Below are 20,338 nucleotides of genomic sequence, written 5' to 3' on the forward strand. Positions count from 1 at the left end.
GTTTTCTGGTCCCCTGAAAAATGTAAAATGGGGTTTCTACTGGTACCTTAATTAATCTATTTTCTATTGTAAATCGACTTTTCTAAGGCATAATGGAGAGCCACACTATTCAATATGGGGTCCTGACTCATATGCTAAGAATTAAAACTGTAGCACATCCACAACAAATCTCCTCTCAAAACTAAACATGATATAGCAGAGGACACAACGACATATTTCTATAAATGGCCTCATTCAGTCGGACGCTGGGAGTGGAATCCATTGATTAGGTATCGGTGGCAGAATCAATTCTTAGACAGTGGACTTCCTGTAACTGATACAATCTCTTAATCCTTGTGTTCCATTCTTCATGTTTTCACTCATTTTTGTTGCAATCCTTTGCATATAAACCACCTTGTCAGTGCAAAGACAAAAAAAAGAAACTATAGGACATGATATCTTACTGCTTTAAATTAAGTTCAGTTCAAAACTGAATTGATTCGATCTTCCTTAATGGCTGTATCATTAGACAAGGTCACTTTACTCCCCTTGTTCTTCCAATTCAAGAAATGGCTTCATTTTCCCAACATACTCACACACTATCTTTCTTCTGTTCAACCTGGAATTTCTAACACACACACACCTTTCAGTACCCATTTCACTTGTGGTTTTATTCACTTTACGTGGTATTAATCATATACACATGATATGAACATTATAAGAGCGCAGGAAAGGAAGGCTATGGAGAAATGGACGCTCATGTCAATATCACTTAAGAACCCTGTACAAGTCACTTCAGGTCAGGGTCTGACTGGGGGCCCCAGGGCCCACCGGGACTTCTGTGATGTCATTTCTGTCACATTGAACACATTGAAACGTGTGTATTATAATAAATAAATACTCCCTGTTGCAAAATATGAAGATATTAGAAGTCAGCCTACGGCCTCGTAACCTATAATATCCTTATAATAAATATTAAACAAACACACCCTACAGAACCTTCCCCCAGCCCCTCCACGTGGTGGGTGCTTAGTGATGTCATCGGTTATAATCAGAGCTTAGTGATGTCATTTCTGTCACATTGAACACATTGAAACGTGTGTATTATAATAAATACATACTCCCTGTTGCAAAATATGAGGATATTAGAAGTCAAACTACGGCCTCGTAACCTATAATATCCTTATAATAAGTATTAAACAAACACACCCTACAGAACCTTCCCCCAGCCCCTCCACATGGTGGGTACCAGTTAATTGATTGGGAGGGTGGAAGGTGTATCTGTATTTACATGTGAGTTCTCTGTGCCACACGACAGAGGTTACTCCGTACAACTGTCAGCCGTTAAAACTATGATCTACAGATGTTCCTATTTAAGCATAAAGACCATGCCGATACATATAGTACTGCCACCCTGAAACATTTGTTTTGTGAAACTAGTAAAATAATACAATCGCAAGAAGCTGCAGAAATCATGTAAAACTGAAATGAGAGAGCCCTTAATCCTACAGGGAAGGGTCAGGTTACTGATAACAGCTGCTGCTTTTCCATTGGTTTTTATTTGATACGTATCAATGCAGCTCTCTGAGCAAAGCTAAACCCCCAACATACCACTTGATGGATTACACTATTACGCCATTAGGATCCGATTACAAAATCACATCATGGATTACTAAATAATCATAAAAACGTTAAATAATTTAAAAAGATGTTTGTATTTCCGAACGTGTATATAATAAGGAATATCTGAAAGACGAGCTTGCTTTAATAAACCCGGTTCTATTTATATACGTTTTCTTTGCCACGCACTTCTTAAAGGTGACTTTATTAGGATATAAACTCTAAATCCACCAGGAGTATCTGCCATATGGCTGATCTTTTCATGATTCACTGTAGTGTGTATTTACAACTTTTTACATATGCAAAAACCAAATATTTAAAAAAAAAAAATACTGGCAATTATATAGGGAAGACTTTACCCCACTGTGAAATATGTAGTGAATAAACTACCCCCTCTTGTAAAATATAAGGCTATTATATAGTGAATAAAGTACCCCCTCTTGTAAAATATTAGGATATTATAAGTTACCGAGGAGTTTCACGACCATATAAAAACACAAGGCCGAATGCCTGGTCATGGAACTCCGAGGTGACTTCTAATATCCTCATATTTTACAACTGGGGGTACTTTATTTATTATAATACACAAGTGTTAGTGAGTCATGTGACAGAAATGACATCAGAACTCACCATTTATAACTGATGACATCAGAACTCACCATTTATAAAGATATAATTTACAAGATATTCATGGCTCTTGTGTATTATAATAATATTAGAAGTTACCTAGGATTTCAGGAGGAAACACTGAGGTTACTTTTGATGACAGATGAATAATCTCCCTATAATATATAACCAATCTTTGATTATAAATGATGACATCACTCTATAAAGAGTATCCATTAAGGCAGCTCCTACTAATATATTACGCTGAAAAGGAAGATTTTGTACAGGCAATATGCTATGTTTTAATCAAGCTATAACCTATATACATATAGGTACAGGATCTGTTATACAGAATGCACAGGACCTGGGGATTTCCTGATGACTGATCTTTTGCTAGTTTGGATCTTCATACCGGAAAATCATTTAAACATTAAATTAACCCAATCCAATAAGGATTAATTATATCTTAGTATGGATTAAGTGCATATGTACTCTATGGGGGACAACCGTCCCATAATTTGGAGCTTTCTGGATAACAGATCCCATACCCAGGCCCGGATTTGTGGTGAGGCCATAAAGGGCCGGGCCTAGGGCAGCAAAAAAATAGGGTCGGCATGCCGCCAGCTGCATCCTAAGGAGCACTGGTGCATCGCTTCTTGAGAGTGCGCTCGGTGGGGTTTCTTGTCTAAGACGCCGGCGCAAGGACCATGCGGCCACGCAAAGCATCCAAAACTGGCCTTGGGGCGCCGGTTTTTGAAATCCGGCCTTGCGCGTACCTGTATGTGGCTTGTTTTACATTCAAATCAGAGAAACAGTTTATGAGAGAAGTCTATAGGCTGAAATCAGTGCAACTGGCTGAAGTGCACATCACTGCTCCTCTGTGTAACTAAATATTATAAATATCCTTTATCCCCCAGTCCAATCCTAAATTCCACACACACACAGTTATAGGAGCATATGCCTCAATGATTAATTATTAGAACAGCACTAAGAGAACAAAGGCTCTTTAGAGAGTGCCGCTGGAGGAGAGTGAAAAAGCAACAGAGAAACATTAGGGAAGCCATTTATAAGTGCCTACGTTATATTTTTCAAAAATATTTTTCTCTTAAAGTCGTTAGCAGAAGGCTGACAAGCCATGGATGATTAATTGGACTGAAAACACCCATACATGTTAGAATTGTAGCTTATTGAGAGGAAAAAAACATACAGATGTGCGCAGAACAGACAAACATAGCCCTTGTATAGGCATTTGGCTTTTCAAGGGCCATGTCTGTCTGTCCTGTACTTTTTGTGACTTATTTATTAGAATTAGATTAGAATATCCTGCAGCATAATTGTAGATTAGAAGCTGATAACTAATGCGAAAGAGAAAGCAAATAAAGAAGCAGTGTCATAACTATAGATGAGGCAGACCCCCCCGGGCAAGAGGTAAAGTCCCGCAGCAGGTCGGGTACCCGTGGGTTACCCACAAAAACCTGCGGTACCCTGTGGGTTGCAGGTAAAAGTTTCGGGAGCTGGTATAGACGCGGGTCCGCAGTTCTCCGGGTTTGCAGGTCGCGAGTCTTCTCAAGTTTTACTCCTTTTTCCCCCTGATCACGCCTACTTCTAATGACGTCACTTCCGGTTTACAATGACAGCACTTCCTGTTTCTTGATGGTCAGGGATCGGTTTGCGATAAGGTACTTGCGGGTCGGGTCCAAGTGGGTAAGTATGCGGATTGGGTTTAACAAACTGGTTCCGCGCAGGACTCTACCATGATGTCCTCTTCCTCTATAGTTCTAAAGAATCCCTCCCCAGCCGCTCGGATATATATCTTAGAGTGGGGACTCCGAGGAGAGAGGATGCAGGGAGGCATCAGAATGGACTAGTGGGGGGCGGTAGAGGGCCTGTCTATAAATCAATTCTTAACAGGGATATACCTGGTGTCCGCCTGCAAAAAAAAGTCTTCAGAGGGGTAATCCCATTAGTGGGCAGGTAGGGATTTCTGTGCGCCAGGCCCCTCTGAAGACTTTTTTTTCAGCAGGGCCTGGCGCACACCAGTTATGCCACTAATAAGAATAGATTAACAGATATAACAAGCTTAAGTGCAAGTTTATGTCATGATATCAAGACTTGTTGGACGATAAGAGTGTGTTTATATTTTCATAGCAGACAACAGCTCTAGTCCAACGTTGGGTGATGCCATATCCACAGTACCACAACTGAATACAGGTGCCTTTAGGTCTGACATTTACAGGAGATTACAGCTCAATCCTGGAGTCTCTAAATGAGAAGCTAGAATGAGTGACTCCGTTAAGTAGCCACCCGGCCACACACCGCATGCACTCTACTAAATTCAGGCCTGTGTGTTGCATGTAGAGTTACTCCGGCAGGTGCTATGGGTGCGATGGTACCCCCTTCTAATTACGCCAGTGAGGGGGCACAGGAAATACTATACAAAGAGATAGAATCCATGCTTTTCTATATAACAGTGCCAACACACAAAAGCCTTTATGTGGTTAAAGAGGGGGGGGGTGACATTTGGCAACAAAGCAAAAAATATCAGTGTGATACTAAGCTCAATAAGTTTCTTAGCATAAACACTCATCTGTTTCATGAAGAGCATATGCAGAGCACAATCTGTGCTTTGTCTCCTATCTGGATGTGCTCACCTCATGTTTGCGCAAAGGCAGGTTAATCACAGGCTCACTCATTTTAATTGACCCATCTGTACTCAAGTGCAGATACATCCAGAAATCTCGGCTTTTCAAATGCAAAAAAAGCCTTGATCTGGCCATTCATACTGTAATACATGCAGTTGGAACGCCTTGTTAATTGCTACTGGCATCAATTTCAAATCATCATTTTTAACTCATTAAAAAGGAATCGTGGAATCGCTAGTAAATCTTTCTAGGAGCAAGGAAGAGCCAAAACATGGGAACAATTGCCAAAAGTTTGTATTTGTGCCAGAAAGCAGTGGGACGTATATAGTTGGAGGATCAAGTTTTTAACAAACGGACGCTATTAGCAATGCTGATATGAGTTATCAGAATATGTTTGACTGCATTGAGCAGTTTAATTAAATTCTGCTCTATGATACAGGCCTGGAACTGGGGCAGGCAGGAGAGGAACGTGCCTAGGGCACAATGGTGTGGGGGGCGCCCAGCGGTCTCCCACCTTTTTTGACCCGGGGACCAGTGTAGAGCCAAATTTGTTTGCAAGGACTCGGGGAGGGGGTCGGTGTCCAATTCGGCTGCATTAATTCTCCCTTAGGCTCAGCGGCCCAGTTCAAGACTGGTCACGGCCCGGTGATTGGGGACCCCTGATGTCGAGAGTGATATTCTGAGACAATTTGCAATTGGTTTTCATTTTTTATTATTTGTGGTTTTTTAGTTGTTTTAGCTTTTTTATTCAGCAGCTCTCCAGTTTGCTATTTCAGAAATCTGTTTGCTAGAGTCCAGATTCCCCTAGCAACCATGCATTGATTTGAATAAGAGACCGGAATATGAATAGGAGAGGTCTGAATCAAAATGAGTACTAAAATGCAGCAATATCAATAAATGTGTAGCCTTACAGAGCATTTGTTTTTTAGATGGTGTCAGTGAAAGACATACTACATAACACTAAGCAAATATGAGAAGAGCTAAATCAGAGTATCTGATGATAATATCAAGCCTGCAGCATTGTAATCAAGTCTTTCAGGAAGAAGATCTGTGACTCTTGTGATGATTCTATTAGAAATTGAGTTAGGTCTTTGCTCAAATTAGAATACAGGGAGTCCTCGAGTTACATACACCCAACTTACATACAACTCACACTTACATACAGAGGCTATTACAGGAATGTACTGTGGTTTGCTTGGCCTTTATTAGCATTTAACTTTAATAAACCACCTGGCCCAATCCTCTCTGGTGTGTGTTGTCTACTGCAGAGCACAGAAAGGTAATAATACATATGCACTGAAATGTACAAATAAATACTATGTGAAGACAAACATCTGTCTGTTGCATTTAATAAGTAAATGTATCTGTTTCGACTTACATACAAATTCAACTTAACCCCGGGGACTGCCTGTATACCTTATCTACCTTCAATAAGATCGTAAGATGTTATGAATATATATGTAATAAACTTTCCCTAATGGTGAGCTGGTAAATAAATCACTGGTGCCCATGAAAAGACAGGGCTGGAACTAATGGTAGGCAGAAGAGGTCTAGGGTGTAACAGTGAGGGGCGCTAGGCTTATACTCTTCTCTCTGTATACTCCCAGTTCAGGCCCTGGGTTAAAATAAAAACCTTTTGCATCTGCTCGGCATAAAAATGTTTTCTATTTATTTAAACAGTTGTCGCAATCAGATGTTACACTTGTTAGTGTACAGTAAAGTATTTGTTTTACATCCAAGAGATGACAGTTCTGTTATTACAATGTATTCACAACAATAGCTACATAAGGGGAAAGGGGAAGAACTGGGTTTGTTTTAGGGGAAACTATAGTAATAACGTAATAACAGTAACAGTAATAAAATAGGTCATTGCTCTTGTGTAAATAATAGCAACAACTGAGAGCTAGATATATTAAATATTGGTCACATATTTGGAGTAGCAATGTAAAGCAATATAATGTAGGCCTATACATAGATATGTTATGGGTTGGGGACGGGGTTTGATGTTTTCCCAATATATTCCTTCCAGGGTAACCAAACCGCTATATAGTCTAGAATAGATAGTTAGTGGGATCTATAGGTTCAAGTTTGTGGTAAAGCATTATTTAAGGTGCAGACAGTACAACTGGGAAAGCGAGCGATACTTCTCCAGAATTTTTTGAGTTTTGGACATATGTACTAAATTGCCAATACCTTCTGCACATCTCCAGCAACAGTTCAGTTACAAGTCTCAATAATAACTTATAGCAATGTCCCTGAAACCTGTTACTTATAGACCATTTTGACTGCACTTTAAATATGTGATCCCAGTCTTGTTCTGTACTTTTTATGTTTAAATCGGTTTCCTATGCAGTACAGGTATGGGACCTGTTATCCAGAATGCTTGGGAACCTGAGGTTTTCCAGATAAGGGATCTTTATACCTCATATAAAATCATGTAAACATTAAATAAACCAAATAGGCTGGTTATGCTTCCTATAAGGATTAATTATATCTTAGTTGGGATCAAGTACAAGCTACTGTTTTATTATTAAAAATAAAAAGGGAATCAGCGGAGAAAGAGAACTCTCTAGAACTATACCAATGAGATCTGGGAAGCCTGGTACAATAATATAGTGAATAAAGTACTCCCTATTGTAAAATATAAGGATATTATAAGTCACGAGGAGCTCCATGACCATATACTGTAAAAGCCGAAGGCCGAGTGTTTTATACAGGTCATGGAACCCCAAGGTTACTTCTAATATCCTCATATTTTTCAACAGGGGTACTTTATTTATTATAAAAGTTTTAGTGATTCATGTGACAAAATGACATCATTACTCACCGTTTATAACTGATGACATCACTAGTCACCGTTTATAAGGATATAATTTACAAGATATTCATGGCTTTTGTGTATTATAAGCAAATACACGCCCACGAATGATCAAAAGTTTAACCTTAGCTATTTAAAGGCATGATTGCTGATTTAAGTTTTATATCTGTTAATTATGTTCTAAGTTTGGAACATGTTATTTTCATACTACTAAATTTGAACAAATACTTAACCATTGTACTCTCACTAATGTACTGCTTAAATAAAACGGAAGTTGTAAAAAGAAACAAATGAATAATTTTTAATAATTTGGATTATGTGTATAAAAAGTAGTCTATGGGAGGTGACTTTCTGTAATTTGGAGCTTTCTGGATGAGAGGTTTCCAGATAACAGAGCCGATGCCTGTATGGATATGAGTATTTATAGTCCCTAAATTATGTGCCAGTTAATTAGTGTGTCTACGGTTTGTATTCAGTGAACAAAGGGTTTCAAGAGTCGTCAATTTACGGCATTTGTACTTTAATATTTACGTATATAAAAAGTGTTGTAGATATCTCCAATTATCTGTAGATGACCAACTCTCTTTTTTTTTTTTATCATAACAGGTATCATTTCCACTTCAGAGGGAAGGAAACATTTCAAAACTGGATCAGATCATTTAGCAGCGCTAAAACCTGGATTTAATTTACCAGGTAAGAATTCAGAATTTTGTGTTAATAGTCAGGGGGGATGGGTAGCAATTATTTTATCCTAAATATACACAGGGCTCATAAAACCAAACAGATCCTTTGTTGTCTTTCACTCAAGCCTATATATTGCGCGTCAGCTCAGTATAAATTGTTGATGGAGAGGGGGAATTCATTTGAGCCTGAAGAAGAGTTGGAATGTGCCAGAACCGGGTTCTCTTTTCTTATTTGAGCGCAAGAGCTACAAGTCATGTTGATATAGTAGCAGGCTGTTTAAATGCCATTACATAAAAGCATGCCTTTGCCTGAAAGCTGCTGCCTGTTTCCCAGCACGGGTCACTTCTTTGCCTGCACAGTGGAACGTCGGAGACGCCGTAAAAATTAGAAAACAAGTTGACACAATGTGCTTCTTTATATCTGTTTAATTAGATATTGACATGTCAACAGAAGCTTTGGCACTACAATGATAGCAATGTGAAAAATATATATATATATATATTCTTATTTGAAACAAAATATCATCTGCAGCTTGTTAAACGATGTGTGAAAATTGTCATTTCTTCTCTTGTGTGAGCGTGCTGCATCATGACCACTCGACTCTGGAAGGAGAGCAGAGATAATAACGGGTGAGAACGAGAAAACAGAATCCATTTATCAACCATGAACATTGCGGTGCCAGTGCACGGTACATTGACGTGCAAGAGATGCCACCACACAATGATTCCCTGTCACTTCCATAAAGCAGCCAGTGGTTGGAACATTGCGTTGGCTTGGAAATATGACACTTTGGTGGCTTCCCAATGAACCCAGAGAAGCCTTGCAGGGTTAGTGATGACACAGGAATGTGTGGCATCTCTAAATAAAACAAAATATAATTGAGCCAAGGAGCATGCACAGGGTTTGGGACGATTCATACGCTCCCCTGGGCTGGATTATTTCTGTACAATAAAGGAAATGCGCTGATGTTATCCTACTTGGAAATTAGGGTTGCCATCTTTTCTGAAAAAAAAAAAATACTGGCCTTCCTATATATTTATCTTTTTGCCCTATTAATTACATTGGGATCAACCATCATTTTTATCAGCCAGGCCGGTAAAATACCAGCCAGGTGGCAACCCTACTTGCAATGAAGACAGCACCATAAATCTGTAAAGTAGACATTTTGTAAAAAAAAATAGTGCCAGGGCATTATACTCAGAATGTGCTTAAGAGGTCATTTTTTTTGGGTTGATTTATTGAAAATTTGAACAAAAACCCTACTAGTCCCGCTCATCTGCTGCCTCCTTTCCCAGACTGTGCAGGGGAGCCGGCGGCACCAAGCATACTACACTGTAGGATAGGAACCAATCAGCAGCTAGGCTCACCTAATAGGGAACTGAAGCCTGTCTTTGCTTGTGAGACTTGCAGGTCTGTGATTGGATGTCCCCCTCTTACTGTGCTTCTGTCAGAGACTGTCCTCCCCTCAATCAAGCAAAGCCTTGTAACTCATGCTACTGAGGTTTTATTAAAGAATGCCCTTTCCTTGCCCTTTAAGCATGGTGGAAATGACGGTAATGTGTATCACCATGGACATGAAAACAGCAGAAGTCACGTGCTTAACACTAGATGCCATGACATACCCATAATTCTCTGTCTACAGGGACAAACCATAACAATCAGTAAAAAAAGTACCAAAGATTTATGTGTAATGGGTTAATTGAGATTTTTTTTTTTTTAATCATAATTATCCCTCGTGGAATGACTGTATCAATTTAGTAACCATAAAACGTCTATTATCCCAGAAGTGTAATATATAGTCTATCTTTTTATATACCTTTAGCATAGTATTATGGAGACAGGTGATCTTATCTGTATGGACAGCTCATTTCATTACTACATAGGCCTTTCTTTACACAGAGATCTGCCCATTGATTCTCTAGCGTTACAGGCCTGATGGACTTACAGTTGTTTATCATAAGAAAAATATGACCCGTAAGCATCAGGATTTAGAAAACAAGCTTGAACCCATTCATGTCTCTCTTAATGGCAAGAGATCTACTTACAATGGAGTATATTTAAAGGGGTTGTTCAGCTTTAAATTAACTTTTAGTACGACGTAGAGAGTTATATTCCGAGACGATTTGCAATTGCTTTTCATTTTCCTTTTATTTGTGGTTTTTGAGTTATTTCGATTTTTATTCAGCAGCTCTCCAGTTTGCAATTTGTTTGCTATGGTCCATATTACCCTAGCAACCATGCATTTCTTTGAATAAGAAACTGGAATAATATATTTGTAGCATTTATTTTTAGATGGGGTCAGTGACCCCCATTTGAAAGCTGGAAAAAAATCAGAAGCAGGCAAATAATTCAAAAGCCTTTAAAGAAAAAATGAAGGCAAAATTTAAATGTTGGTTAGAATTAGCAGTTCTATAACATACTAAAAGTTAAAGGTGAACCACCCCTTTAAATTACAAACAGGTTATGTGCCTATCATACATGTTTTTAAAAATAATTGTGTAAATATTACAGGGACCGCATTGCTCATTGATGCAGACCTTGCGTATCCCCTTCATTATAATGCAATTGTTTGGCCCTAGGGCCAAATGATCACATTACTATGATATCGCACCCAAGGTGGGCCTGTCGGAGGAAAGATTTGTTCATTTTGCTACCGAGCAATGAGCAAATCCAGGGGGGTAATTTATTAAAGTCCACATGCTAAAAACCTATAAAATCCAAATTTATAGTGAGAAAAATAACTTGAATTTTTCAGGATTTATTATACCCTGAGTATGGAAAAAGTCAGAATCCCAAAATCTGGCATCTCGGAACTGCAAGGTTGCATATAAGTCAATGGGAGAAGTCCCGAAGATATCTTGATCAGTGCTGGATTTTGTGCAATAATACAAAGATTTTGTGGTTTTCGGTGGAAAATCAAAAAAAAAAATCGTACTGTTTTTGGGTTTTTTTCCGCACAGAAATTTTTTGGAAAAATGTATTTATAAATAAGGGGAAGAAACCCATGCGGATTTAGAAGGAGTCGTTTTCAGAAAATAATGAGATAAATTCTGACTTTGATAAATGGGCCTCTTAGTGTATGGTCACCTTTAGAGCAGGAGATACGGACAAGGCCCCAAAATGGGCTGTACCTCGTGCTGCACCCTTACCTCACACGTGAAAATGTCATGTAAGTTAGGGGCTGGAGAGGGGAGGCTTTCAACCCCCCCCCCCCCGGAAAACGGAGTATTGTGAAGTTTATAATCCTTTAAAGGAGACATATAGGATAAATGAAAAAACTAATTTTGTAAGCAATTGTAATATACGGTGTTGCTTTTACATGGTGCTAAAAATTTATATTATTACAGCTCCCTATAGATGTTCTCTGGTCCCTGTCTGTTTTTCAGATAAGGGGTGAGCGTGTCCTAACGGTCCCTGCCAGAAGCACAGTAGGAGGGGGACAGCCAATGGAAGCCCTGCAGTCACACAAGCCCAAGCTTTAGTTCCCTATCAGGTCCTGCTAGCTGCTGATTGGTTCCTGTCATACAGAGCAGTAAACTGAGTGCCGCCGGCTCCCCTGCACAGCCTGGGAATTCAGGGAGCAGGAAGTGGAAGAGAAGGGAGGGATTACTAGGGGTTTTGCAGAAATGTCCAATAAATCAGTCTGAAACATTTTTTTTTTTAAGCACAATTCTTCTATATTCTACATGAGTATAATGCACTGGTACGCACATGGGTTAATACATGGAGGTCTTTTTCGGGTGAAGGCAAACTAGGAGATTATATTTCCCCCAGTGGTGATCTTATTTTAGCCAATGGGGAAGCGTTCAGAGGAGATAAGTGAATTGGTGATTCACTAATGTTTCCCCAAGAGCTAAAATGTGAATCAACCGCTGGGGGAAACGTACATGGCACAATGTTTCCTTGTGAGTAAACTATATGTTACTTCAGAAAGTAGCTGCACACGTGTATTTCACATTTTCACTCCGGGAGAGCGCTCAGAGGAGATCTGTCACCCCCGACTAGAGGAGATTAATAGTGGGGTGACCAATCTCCTTGTCTTTGTCCTTAAATGGAAATTATTTTGCAAGAGAAAATGACACTCCATAGAATTAGGGCAATGACACACGGCGCTATTTGTCACGACTACTAAACACCAGATCCTGCCATAGACATTACTGACAATTGTGTCAAATATACAAGCAAAGGCACTTTCTATGGCTGGCTATTTGCTGGCATTTAAGAGCCGTGTGTCATTGTCCTTATGCTTTAAAGATGCGGTATCACCTTTATTCAACACGAGCAATGTAAACAAAACACACTGACATGTCTTCTATCTGTTCCTTTAAACAAGGAAGACAATATGGATCTCTAGAATTATTATTAAGATGGAGGTTTCAGTGGCACTCCAGGGGGCACTTACCTCTTCTACATATATATATATATAATGGAAATAGTGGGTTGCGCAGTCACAGTTGTATTGTCTGCAATGGAAGTGCCAAATTTCCATTTAAAAAATGTGAATTCAGCTCTTAAATTAACTAGAGGTGGCTTTGTGCTATCCCTGCTAACCTGTGGCACACCACTATCTGATTCAAAGATTCCTGTCCCTGATTGTTTTCATTTTACACTTGCTTTTAATAAGAATAATGATCTTTATATAAACAACCCAACTGTATTGTCTAAGGCCAGTTACAGACATGGCGGGTCTTGGCCCTGCAGAGAAATGCAGACCGAGAATCCACTCCCCCCCCCCCATTACTCCTCGGCTGTTCCATGTTCCTGCACCTGGACACATTACCTCTGCTGGGGTGAGGCAGACATGTCAGATTTTGGTGCCGATACACAAGAGCTTGCATTTCACATTGAAATCCACTGCATCTGCCTGCACCTGAGTAAAGGTAATGTATCAAGGCACAGGAACACGGAGCAGTGAAGGAGCAGTGGGGGGGGAGAGGATTCTCAGTCTGTGTTTCTCCACAGGCCAAGATCCACCATGTTTGTACTTACTGAAAAGCAGAAGTCCATCATGAAGGGGATTTATTTGTGCCCTGGTAATATAAATATCTTCCTCACCCAGGGATGAAACCAGGTATTTGCTAAAATGGAGTCGATTTCATATCTCTTTTTGCCATGTTTGCCCCTTTTTAAAGTAATAGGTAAAATGTATGTTCATCTCAAGATTTTTTTTTTTTTTAACACATGTTGAACAAAGGAGTATAATGCCTTTTTTAAAACAAGCCCATGTCCACTTTAAATGCTTCATCTCATATAGGAAAAGCCACATTGTAAATATATAAATGGCAACTTTTCAACTGGCAGTTTCCCAGCATTTTTTTTCAGTGAATTTAGGACAAAACTGTTTTTTAAAGCAAAGCAGAGTGTGGCGTTGAAGGGCAAGTCGACCTGAAAATAAAAATTTGCCTAACAAAAGAAAAAAGAATTCTAAGCAACATTCCAAAATTTTATTTGTAAAAACAATTGCTATTGAAAGCAGCATTTGCCTGATTCCTGGTTGTTGCTTTATAAACAGACGTCTCAAGGTGTCCATACACTAAAGCTGCCGATATCTGTCCTTTAGACCAATTCGGCAGTTTATCAGCTTTCACAGAACAGATCTCCTTGGTCGATCTGTGAACAAAAATCGGCCTATCTATGGGGCAGTTTTGATTTTTTTTTCCTGAGATCGAGGACCGTATCGGATAGTTGATGTAGTCCTACAATCTGTGGAGCCCATTTCCTTTGTCCTAGGGCCGAATGTTCAATTAACCAATATTTCCCTGTTATTTGTGGGCATATCAGGGAAAGATCCGCTCGTTTTGTCGACCTCGCTAAACGAGTGGATCTTATTGTGTATGGCCACATTTAGTTCCCCAGCAAAGACAGGTCTGTTAATCAGCTGCCTTGTCTTACATTGTATCAACAGTCTGAGCCACCAGGGCAGAGAATGAACATGGACAAAGACTGCTTTCAATAGCAATACATGTGCAAATCACTTGAGAGTTAGAACAACAGAAAGGAGTTGGTACTTACTCTGTGGCATACAAGCTAGCCGTGGCTTTGATGATCATGTAGCAGAGGGTGAGGGCGCTGAGGAGGCCGAAGCTGCCAATGATAAACCATTCTTCTGTTGACAAAGGAAATGGGAGGGAGTCACTCTGGACAGCAATTTCAGGAGCAAGGCCAACATTTCAGTCCTGTGCCCGAGGGTCGGAAGGGAACAAGAAAGAGGCAAACCACAGGCATGGCTCAAACGGGATGGAAAGCGGAGATTAATAGAGTTACTTGTAAGAAAGAGAGAGACCAGCAGAATTAGAGAGACGGGAAATGATTAGCTCACTCTTACTAACAGGGGCTGGCGTAAATTCGCTAGCGAAGTGGACCTACTCTAGCGCTACTTCGCACCCTTACTCCAGGCGAAGTTGCGCTATGGCGAAGGGACGACGTAACTACACGAATTCACTAACTTGCGCATTTTACTGAACGTTACCTCTTGCGCCAGACTTGCCTTCGCCACCTCAGACCAGGCGAAGTGCAATAGAGTAGATAGGGCTTGCTTCAAAATAGTCCCAAAAAACGCTGGCGTCTTTTACTTTTTTCAGGGTGAGCGGCTAAAAAAAAGATTGTAAATTTTTTTGGGGGTACCCTCCTTCCCCCCTACATTTCCTAACATATGACACAAACTATACAGTGGGCACATGTATAGGGCAAAATAACACCTCTATTTTATTTTATGAAGCTTTCCCAGGCTTGTGTTGTGTAATGTATTTGCTGCTACATATACGTCCATTGTACTTTAACTTGGCGCCGTATGCAAATTAGGCATCGCTAGTGTAACTTCGCTTTGCTTGACGAATTAACGATAACGCAACTTCGCTACCTTTCGCCTCCCTGAGCGCAACTTCGGATTTTAGAAAATTAGCGGCGCCCTGGCGAAGTGCGTCGAAGCCAACACTGGCGCAACTTCGGAGGTTAGTAAATTTGCCCCTTGGGGTTTAGTGGAAATATTATGCTCCTCATTTGAGCATTTTCTGCACTTGGGATTGGTTTATAATCCAATATCCAGGGGGTATTTTGTACTTGCTACTAACAAAGTGTTGTAAAGTGCAACAAAAATACTTGCTCAAAACAAAACACTCTAGTGGCCCATTTCCAAAATAAGTGGTAAAGTACAAAGGGCAAATAATGTCCTGTTTATTGCACTTTGCCTGATAGGGTGTGCCCCCAAAGGACGCAATAAAATATCTTTCAGTTTACATTTTGTGTCATTAGAAAGTGACAGCAGTTAGAGACAGTAACACGCATGAATGTAAGAGCGGCACAGTCTGCAAAGGAGAGAGATTTTTCGAAGCATTTTCCATCTTTTAACTGCGAGACCTGCCAGCGCTAATATTGTTTGTTGTATATACACGCAGAAGGAGAATGTCGGCAGACTAATTCTTACAGACAATCCCACAGGAGCAAACAGCAGTGGCTGCAAATGTACCAATGTGATCTTGAAAGGCTTTGCCAAGAACCAAGATGCAGATCCATATTTAATCTTTCTTGACAATTACTGCAGGGCTATCACACACTCAAACAGACATTTGCTCACTCTCACTTTTCATTATTCAAGGGCGGGATGAGTATTGGTTGACAGTAATTTCATTATTTTAACATCATTTACGTAACCGTGTAGAGTTCACGCAGGAGTTTGCGGCCTATTGTCCGGTGTTGCTTTATTGGAGGTGAACTGCTCCACACTGAATATTTGTCATTTCAATCCTTCCAACTATTGGCTCAGCCAGGCCCCTTCTTCCACGCAGGAATAGAACATTACACATACATGTAGCACAGTGTTGTCTCAGGAGCTGGATCTCAGAATCATCCCAGCCAGAAATAGGAAAGAAAGTTGTTTTTAATTTTTAAAGGACAAAGAATAATTTATTCACTGGGAAGTGAATGCCCCTCTTGGGACGCCCTGGATCAGGGAATTTTCTTACAGCAGCACTGCCATAAAGCGTGCCTGAGCAAGTCTAAGTAGAAATAAGGGCTTTCTTGGAAGTACAGGTGAGATGTTGGCGCTGATATTAAAACATGTCAGTGTTGGTGTATTTCTTTAACCCAAAAAGCAATGGTGGCAGGCGTAATTATAGCGGAAACAGACCCTGCGGCTGTACGGGAGCCGAGGAGGTATAGGGGCCCCATGAAGCCCTAATATACATATACAATTTCAATAAATATTGGTAAAACATTTTTGGGGCCTGAAAAATAATTTGCTGTGTGGCACAGTTATATCTAGTTACACCACTAAATGGTGTTAATACAAATGGTTTAGGACTGTACAGGTGTGGGGCCGGTTACCCAGAATGCTCAGGACTTGGGGTTTTCTGGATAATGACCATAATGTATCAAAGGTTTTTTTGTATTCGAATGAACTCACAACTTGAATGCTTTCTAATTTAAGAAAAAAGACTTGAATCAGCGAGTTCAGGGTTAACAACCCAAAAACTGGAATTTTCAAATCAAATTTTCGACACTTGAATTGATCGAGTTTTCGGGCAAAACCCTTTAACAAACTGAAAATCATGAATGATATTAATATCTTCAAAGGGTTCAAGGGACCTCTGCAATTGATTCCTACATGACTTTGACAGTCGTAGATGGTGTATTGTCGGATTTGCGCTATTTCCAGGGTCGGGGAATAATACATTTTTAAAAAGTTTAGTTTTTGGGTTTTTTTTACATTTTAGGTTTTTTTTAGCTTGAAAATCAATTTTTGACTCAAAAATAACTTCAAAAATTTTCGTGGAAAACACAGTTCGAACCTTAATAAATCTGCCCCTAAGTCTGCTAAAAGATTATTTAAATGTTAAATTAACCCAATAGGCTTGTTTTATATCCAATAAGGATTCATTATATCTACGTTTGGATCAAGTACAAGGACTGTTTTATTATTACAGAGAAAAAGGTAATCATTTTTAAATATATGAATGATTTGATTAAAACTGACTCTGTGGGAAAGAGCCTTCAAATAATTCTGAGCTTTCTGGATAACGGGTCTCCAAATAATGGATCCCATAACTGTACAGTTAAAAGCAAAATATACAAAACCTTATATTTAAAGGCTCGGTGCACTTGGGGGTGCCAAATGTTAGGCCTTTCTTCAAATTTCCCGGGGCAAACGCATGCACAATAGAACAAAATAGCTGAGTTTTTTTTAGTTCAAGTTCGGCTTTTCTTTCTACTGCGCATTCACAACTGTGCAAAGAAAGAGGATCACTCCATGGTGCTCACTGGAATAACCCCAGGCAGGTGCAGTTTTCTGCTGATAGGAGCACCAGCCCTGGGTTTCAGGCAAGTCAATACAATCACTTGGGGTGTCTGACATTTGGCACCCCCAAGTGCTGCAAGCCTTTCCATCTACCTTTAAGGTAGCAATTTGAACTCCGATTAAATGGTCACAACTACTTTCAGTAAAACAGGTGGTGGAACGTAGCCCATAATATTAGTCAGAGCCACTTACATCACTGGGTGAAGTTGAGAAAGGCACAGTTTCTTGGCATTTTACTTTTCTCACCCATAAGGGAGATTTGTTTCCCATGTGCTACTGCTGGTGACAAATGTCCCAATAAAGACTTTCTATAGTATAAACATTAAGAACATTATAGTATGGAAAGTGGCACAGATTTAACAGCAGAAGACAAATCTTACAGTGTGCATCACCCTTTGTTTCCAAATCAAACATCCCTAGCTGTTTATGAATGTGTGTGCCTGGGTATCTGTAAAAAAGCACATTGGATACAGTATTTGCACATCCTCGTTTCTCTTGTCTCTTCCACTGGTATATTCATTTACAAAAGCCTCCTTATTGGTTTTAAAAGACACTGCATGCACAAGAGTCCCCGTTTCAGAGGATTCCGTTATTTATGTTTTTTTGTTTTTTAACATAGATCACAAACATAAGCATCGGCCATTCATAGCTTGTGTCAAATCGAAACATTTGGAACATTTTCTCCAGATGTGATATTCGCTGGCATGCACAGTAGAGGCAGTTTACCTTGGCGCGGAATGTTTTGTGCCCAGTAGGCAGTTGGTTACTGTAGAAAGAAACGTCAGGAAGACTGCAGAGCAATCGGCATACTTCTCCTTTAGCTGAATACGTCTTTACAGAGCAATGGGCGTGATTTTATTTGACTTCAGATGAATACGCTCAGTGAAGTGAAAGATGATATCCCAATAATGAGCCACTTATCAATCCAAAAAATCTTTTAAAAATTTTTGTTTTGTGAACATTTGGCACACAGCTAAAATATCTCAGATTTTGACAACTTTTAGATGAGAATCATCAGTCACATGGAGCTTTATCCGTCAGATACAAATGCAAACGTTATACACAGACCCTTACAATGAATATATATGTATTAGGTGCACAACACCATAGTAACCAAAAATACAAAGAGGAAACGCAACACAGCACTCACTTGGAGACATGCATATCTTATATGTATTAAAACTAATTCTTGTCCCAAACAGCTGGTTGGACGGGGGTGAATGGGGTCCCCCTGTCAACCCCCCAGTCCCAAGCTAGAGCCCTGCATGGAACCAATTTCTAAGACTCGACCCAAACCCATAGCCTGCAACCCGAACCGCGACCCGCATATTTACCCACTTTGAACCGCTACCCGACCAGGAGCCACAACTGCCTTATCCGCAACCTGCCGACCACCATCAACCGGACGTGATGTTGCTGCAAACTGGAAGTGACATCATCAAACGTGGCCGATAGCCGAGAGGGACAGAAGCCACCGTGTGATCTAAGAAAGCTGTGCCTGAAGTCAGATTGGAGGGGGAGACGAGTGGGGAGAGAGCTGCAGCAGGAAGAGACCCCACATCTATACCCCGCACCTGAAAGGCCTACCCTCCTTCTGCAGGGTACCCACTTTTTTTGCAGGCAACCCGTAGGTACCCAACCCGCTGCAGGACTCTATCCCAAGCTTCAGACACACCTGAACATTTTACCTTGCCCTGTGTGTTGGGAGGATCTGGAATGAGGGTCCTGGGTCCACAAGCCCACTGGGTTTTCTCCCAGTGTCCCACGGGCCCAGTGCAACCCTGCTCTGATTCCTTTTTGTACATCAAGCCTATGGGTACATTAAACACTATCTAGTGTGCAATAATGTAGGCTTTTTAAAGTAAAATACAGGTCACTACTCTTTAGCATGAAGGACAAGTAAACCTTAAAAATAAGTGAATGTAAAACAGATGAGGGGGCTATTCTAAGCACTTTTGTCATTTACATTTATTTATTTTTAATTCCAAGATATTAAGGGATACAGCACCACCTGCTGGGCATTTTCCCACCAGTCTGACCACCAAGTAGTCAAGGAAGTTGTCAGGAGAAAGAGATTGCTTTGACGTTCTTCTGCTTTGAGAAAGGTTTCTAATTCTATTCCTAAGCAGAAGAATATCAGAGCAATCTCTTGCTTTCTCCTGACAACTTCCTTGATGGCTGGTGGGAAAATGCCCAGCAGGTGGTGCTGTTGGAACACAATTCATTCATATTAACAGTACATGTATCCTTTAATATCTTGGAATAGAAAGAAAATAAATAACAAATGTAAATTGTAAAAGTGCTTAGAATAGCACTCTCATCAATTTTACATTCACTTATTTTAAAGGTTTGCTTATGCTTTAAAGGTGCTGTTCACCATTGTCTTATTCAGAGACAATTTGCAATTGGTTTTAATTTTTTATTATTTGTGGTTTTTGAGCTATTTCGTTTTTTATTTAACAGCTCTCTAGTTTTCAGGCATCTGGTTGATAGGGGCCAAATTACCCTAGCAACCATGCATTGATTTGACTAAGAGACTGGAATATGAATAGGAGAGGCCTGAATAGAAAGACGAGTAATAAAATGTAACAATAACAATACATTTGTAGCCTTACAGAGCATTTGTTTTTTAGATGGGGTCAGTGTCCCCCAGTTGAAAGCTGGAAAGAGTCAGAAGTAGATGGCGAATAATTAAAA

At 40.0% G+C, this 20,338-nt stretch overlaps 1 protein-coding gene and 1 long non-coding RNA gene across 4 annotated transcripts in view; one reads left to right on the forward strand and one right to left on the reverse strand.

The window, feature by feature from the left end:
- Positions 1 to 20,338, forward strand: part of LOC121401427 — a 109,640-nt gene that overhangs the window by 74,460 nt on the left and 14,842 nt on the right. Inside the window, exons 3-4 of one of the 2 annotated variants that reach the window (XR_005966231.1) lie at positions 8,272 to 8,358; positions 18,844 to 19,605. This is a non-coding gene — a long non-coding RNA (uncharacterized LOC121401427). Of the gene's footprint in view, positions 1 to 8,271; positions 8,359 to 18,843; positions 19,606 to 20,338 lie in introns of those variants that run through there. The other variant, XR_005966230.1, reaches the window with a different exon arrangement.
- Positions 1 to 20,338, reverse strand: part of rnf130.L (ring finger protein 130 L homeolog) — a 142,854-nt gene that overhangs the window by 9,942 nt on the left and 112,574 nt on the right. The window contains exons 8-9 of one of the 2 annotated variants that reach the window (XM_018252001.2): positions 14,362 to 14,455; positions 8,760 to 8,951 (exon numbers count right to left, since the gene is read on the reverse strand). The exons of the other annotated variant lie outside the window; for it this stretch is intronic. Of the exons in view, the coding sequence (XP_018107490.1) occupies positions 8,936 to 8,951; positions 14,362 to 14,455 (110 nt within the window). The 3' untranslated portion in view covers positions 8,760 to 8,935. Of the gene's footprint in view, positions 1 to 8,759; positions 8,952 to 14,361; positions 14,456 to 20,338 lie in introns of those variants that run through there. 2 annotated transcript variants of the gene reach the window in all.

Source organism: Xenopus laevis, chromosome 3L, assembly GCF_017654675.1.
Source record: "Xenopus laevis strain J_2021 chromosome 3L, Xenopus_laevis_v10.1, whole genome shotgun sequence".
Classification (NCBI taxonomy): Eukaryota; Metazoa; Chordata; class Amphibia; order Anura; family Pipidae; genus Xenopus; species Xenopus laevis.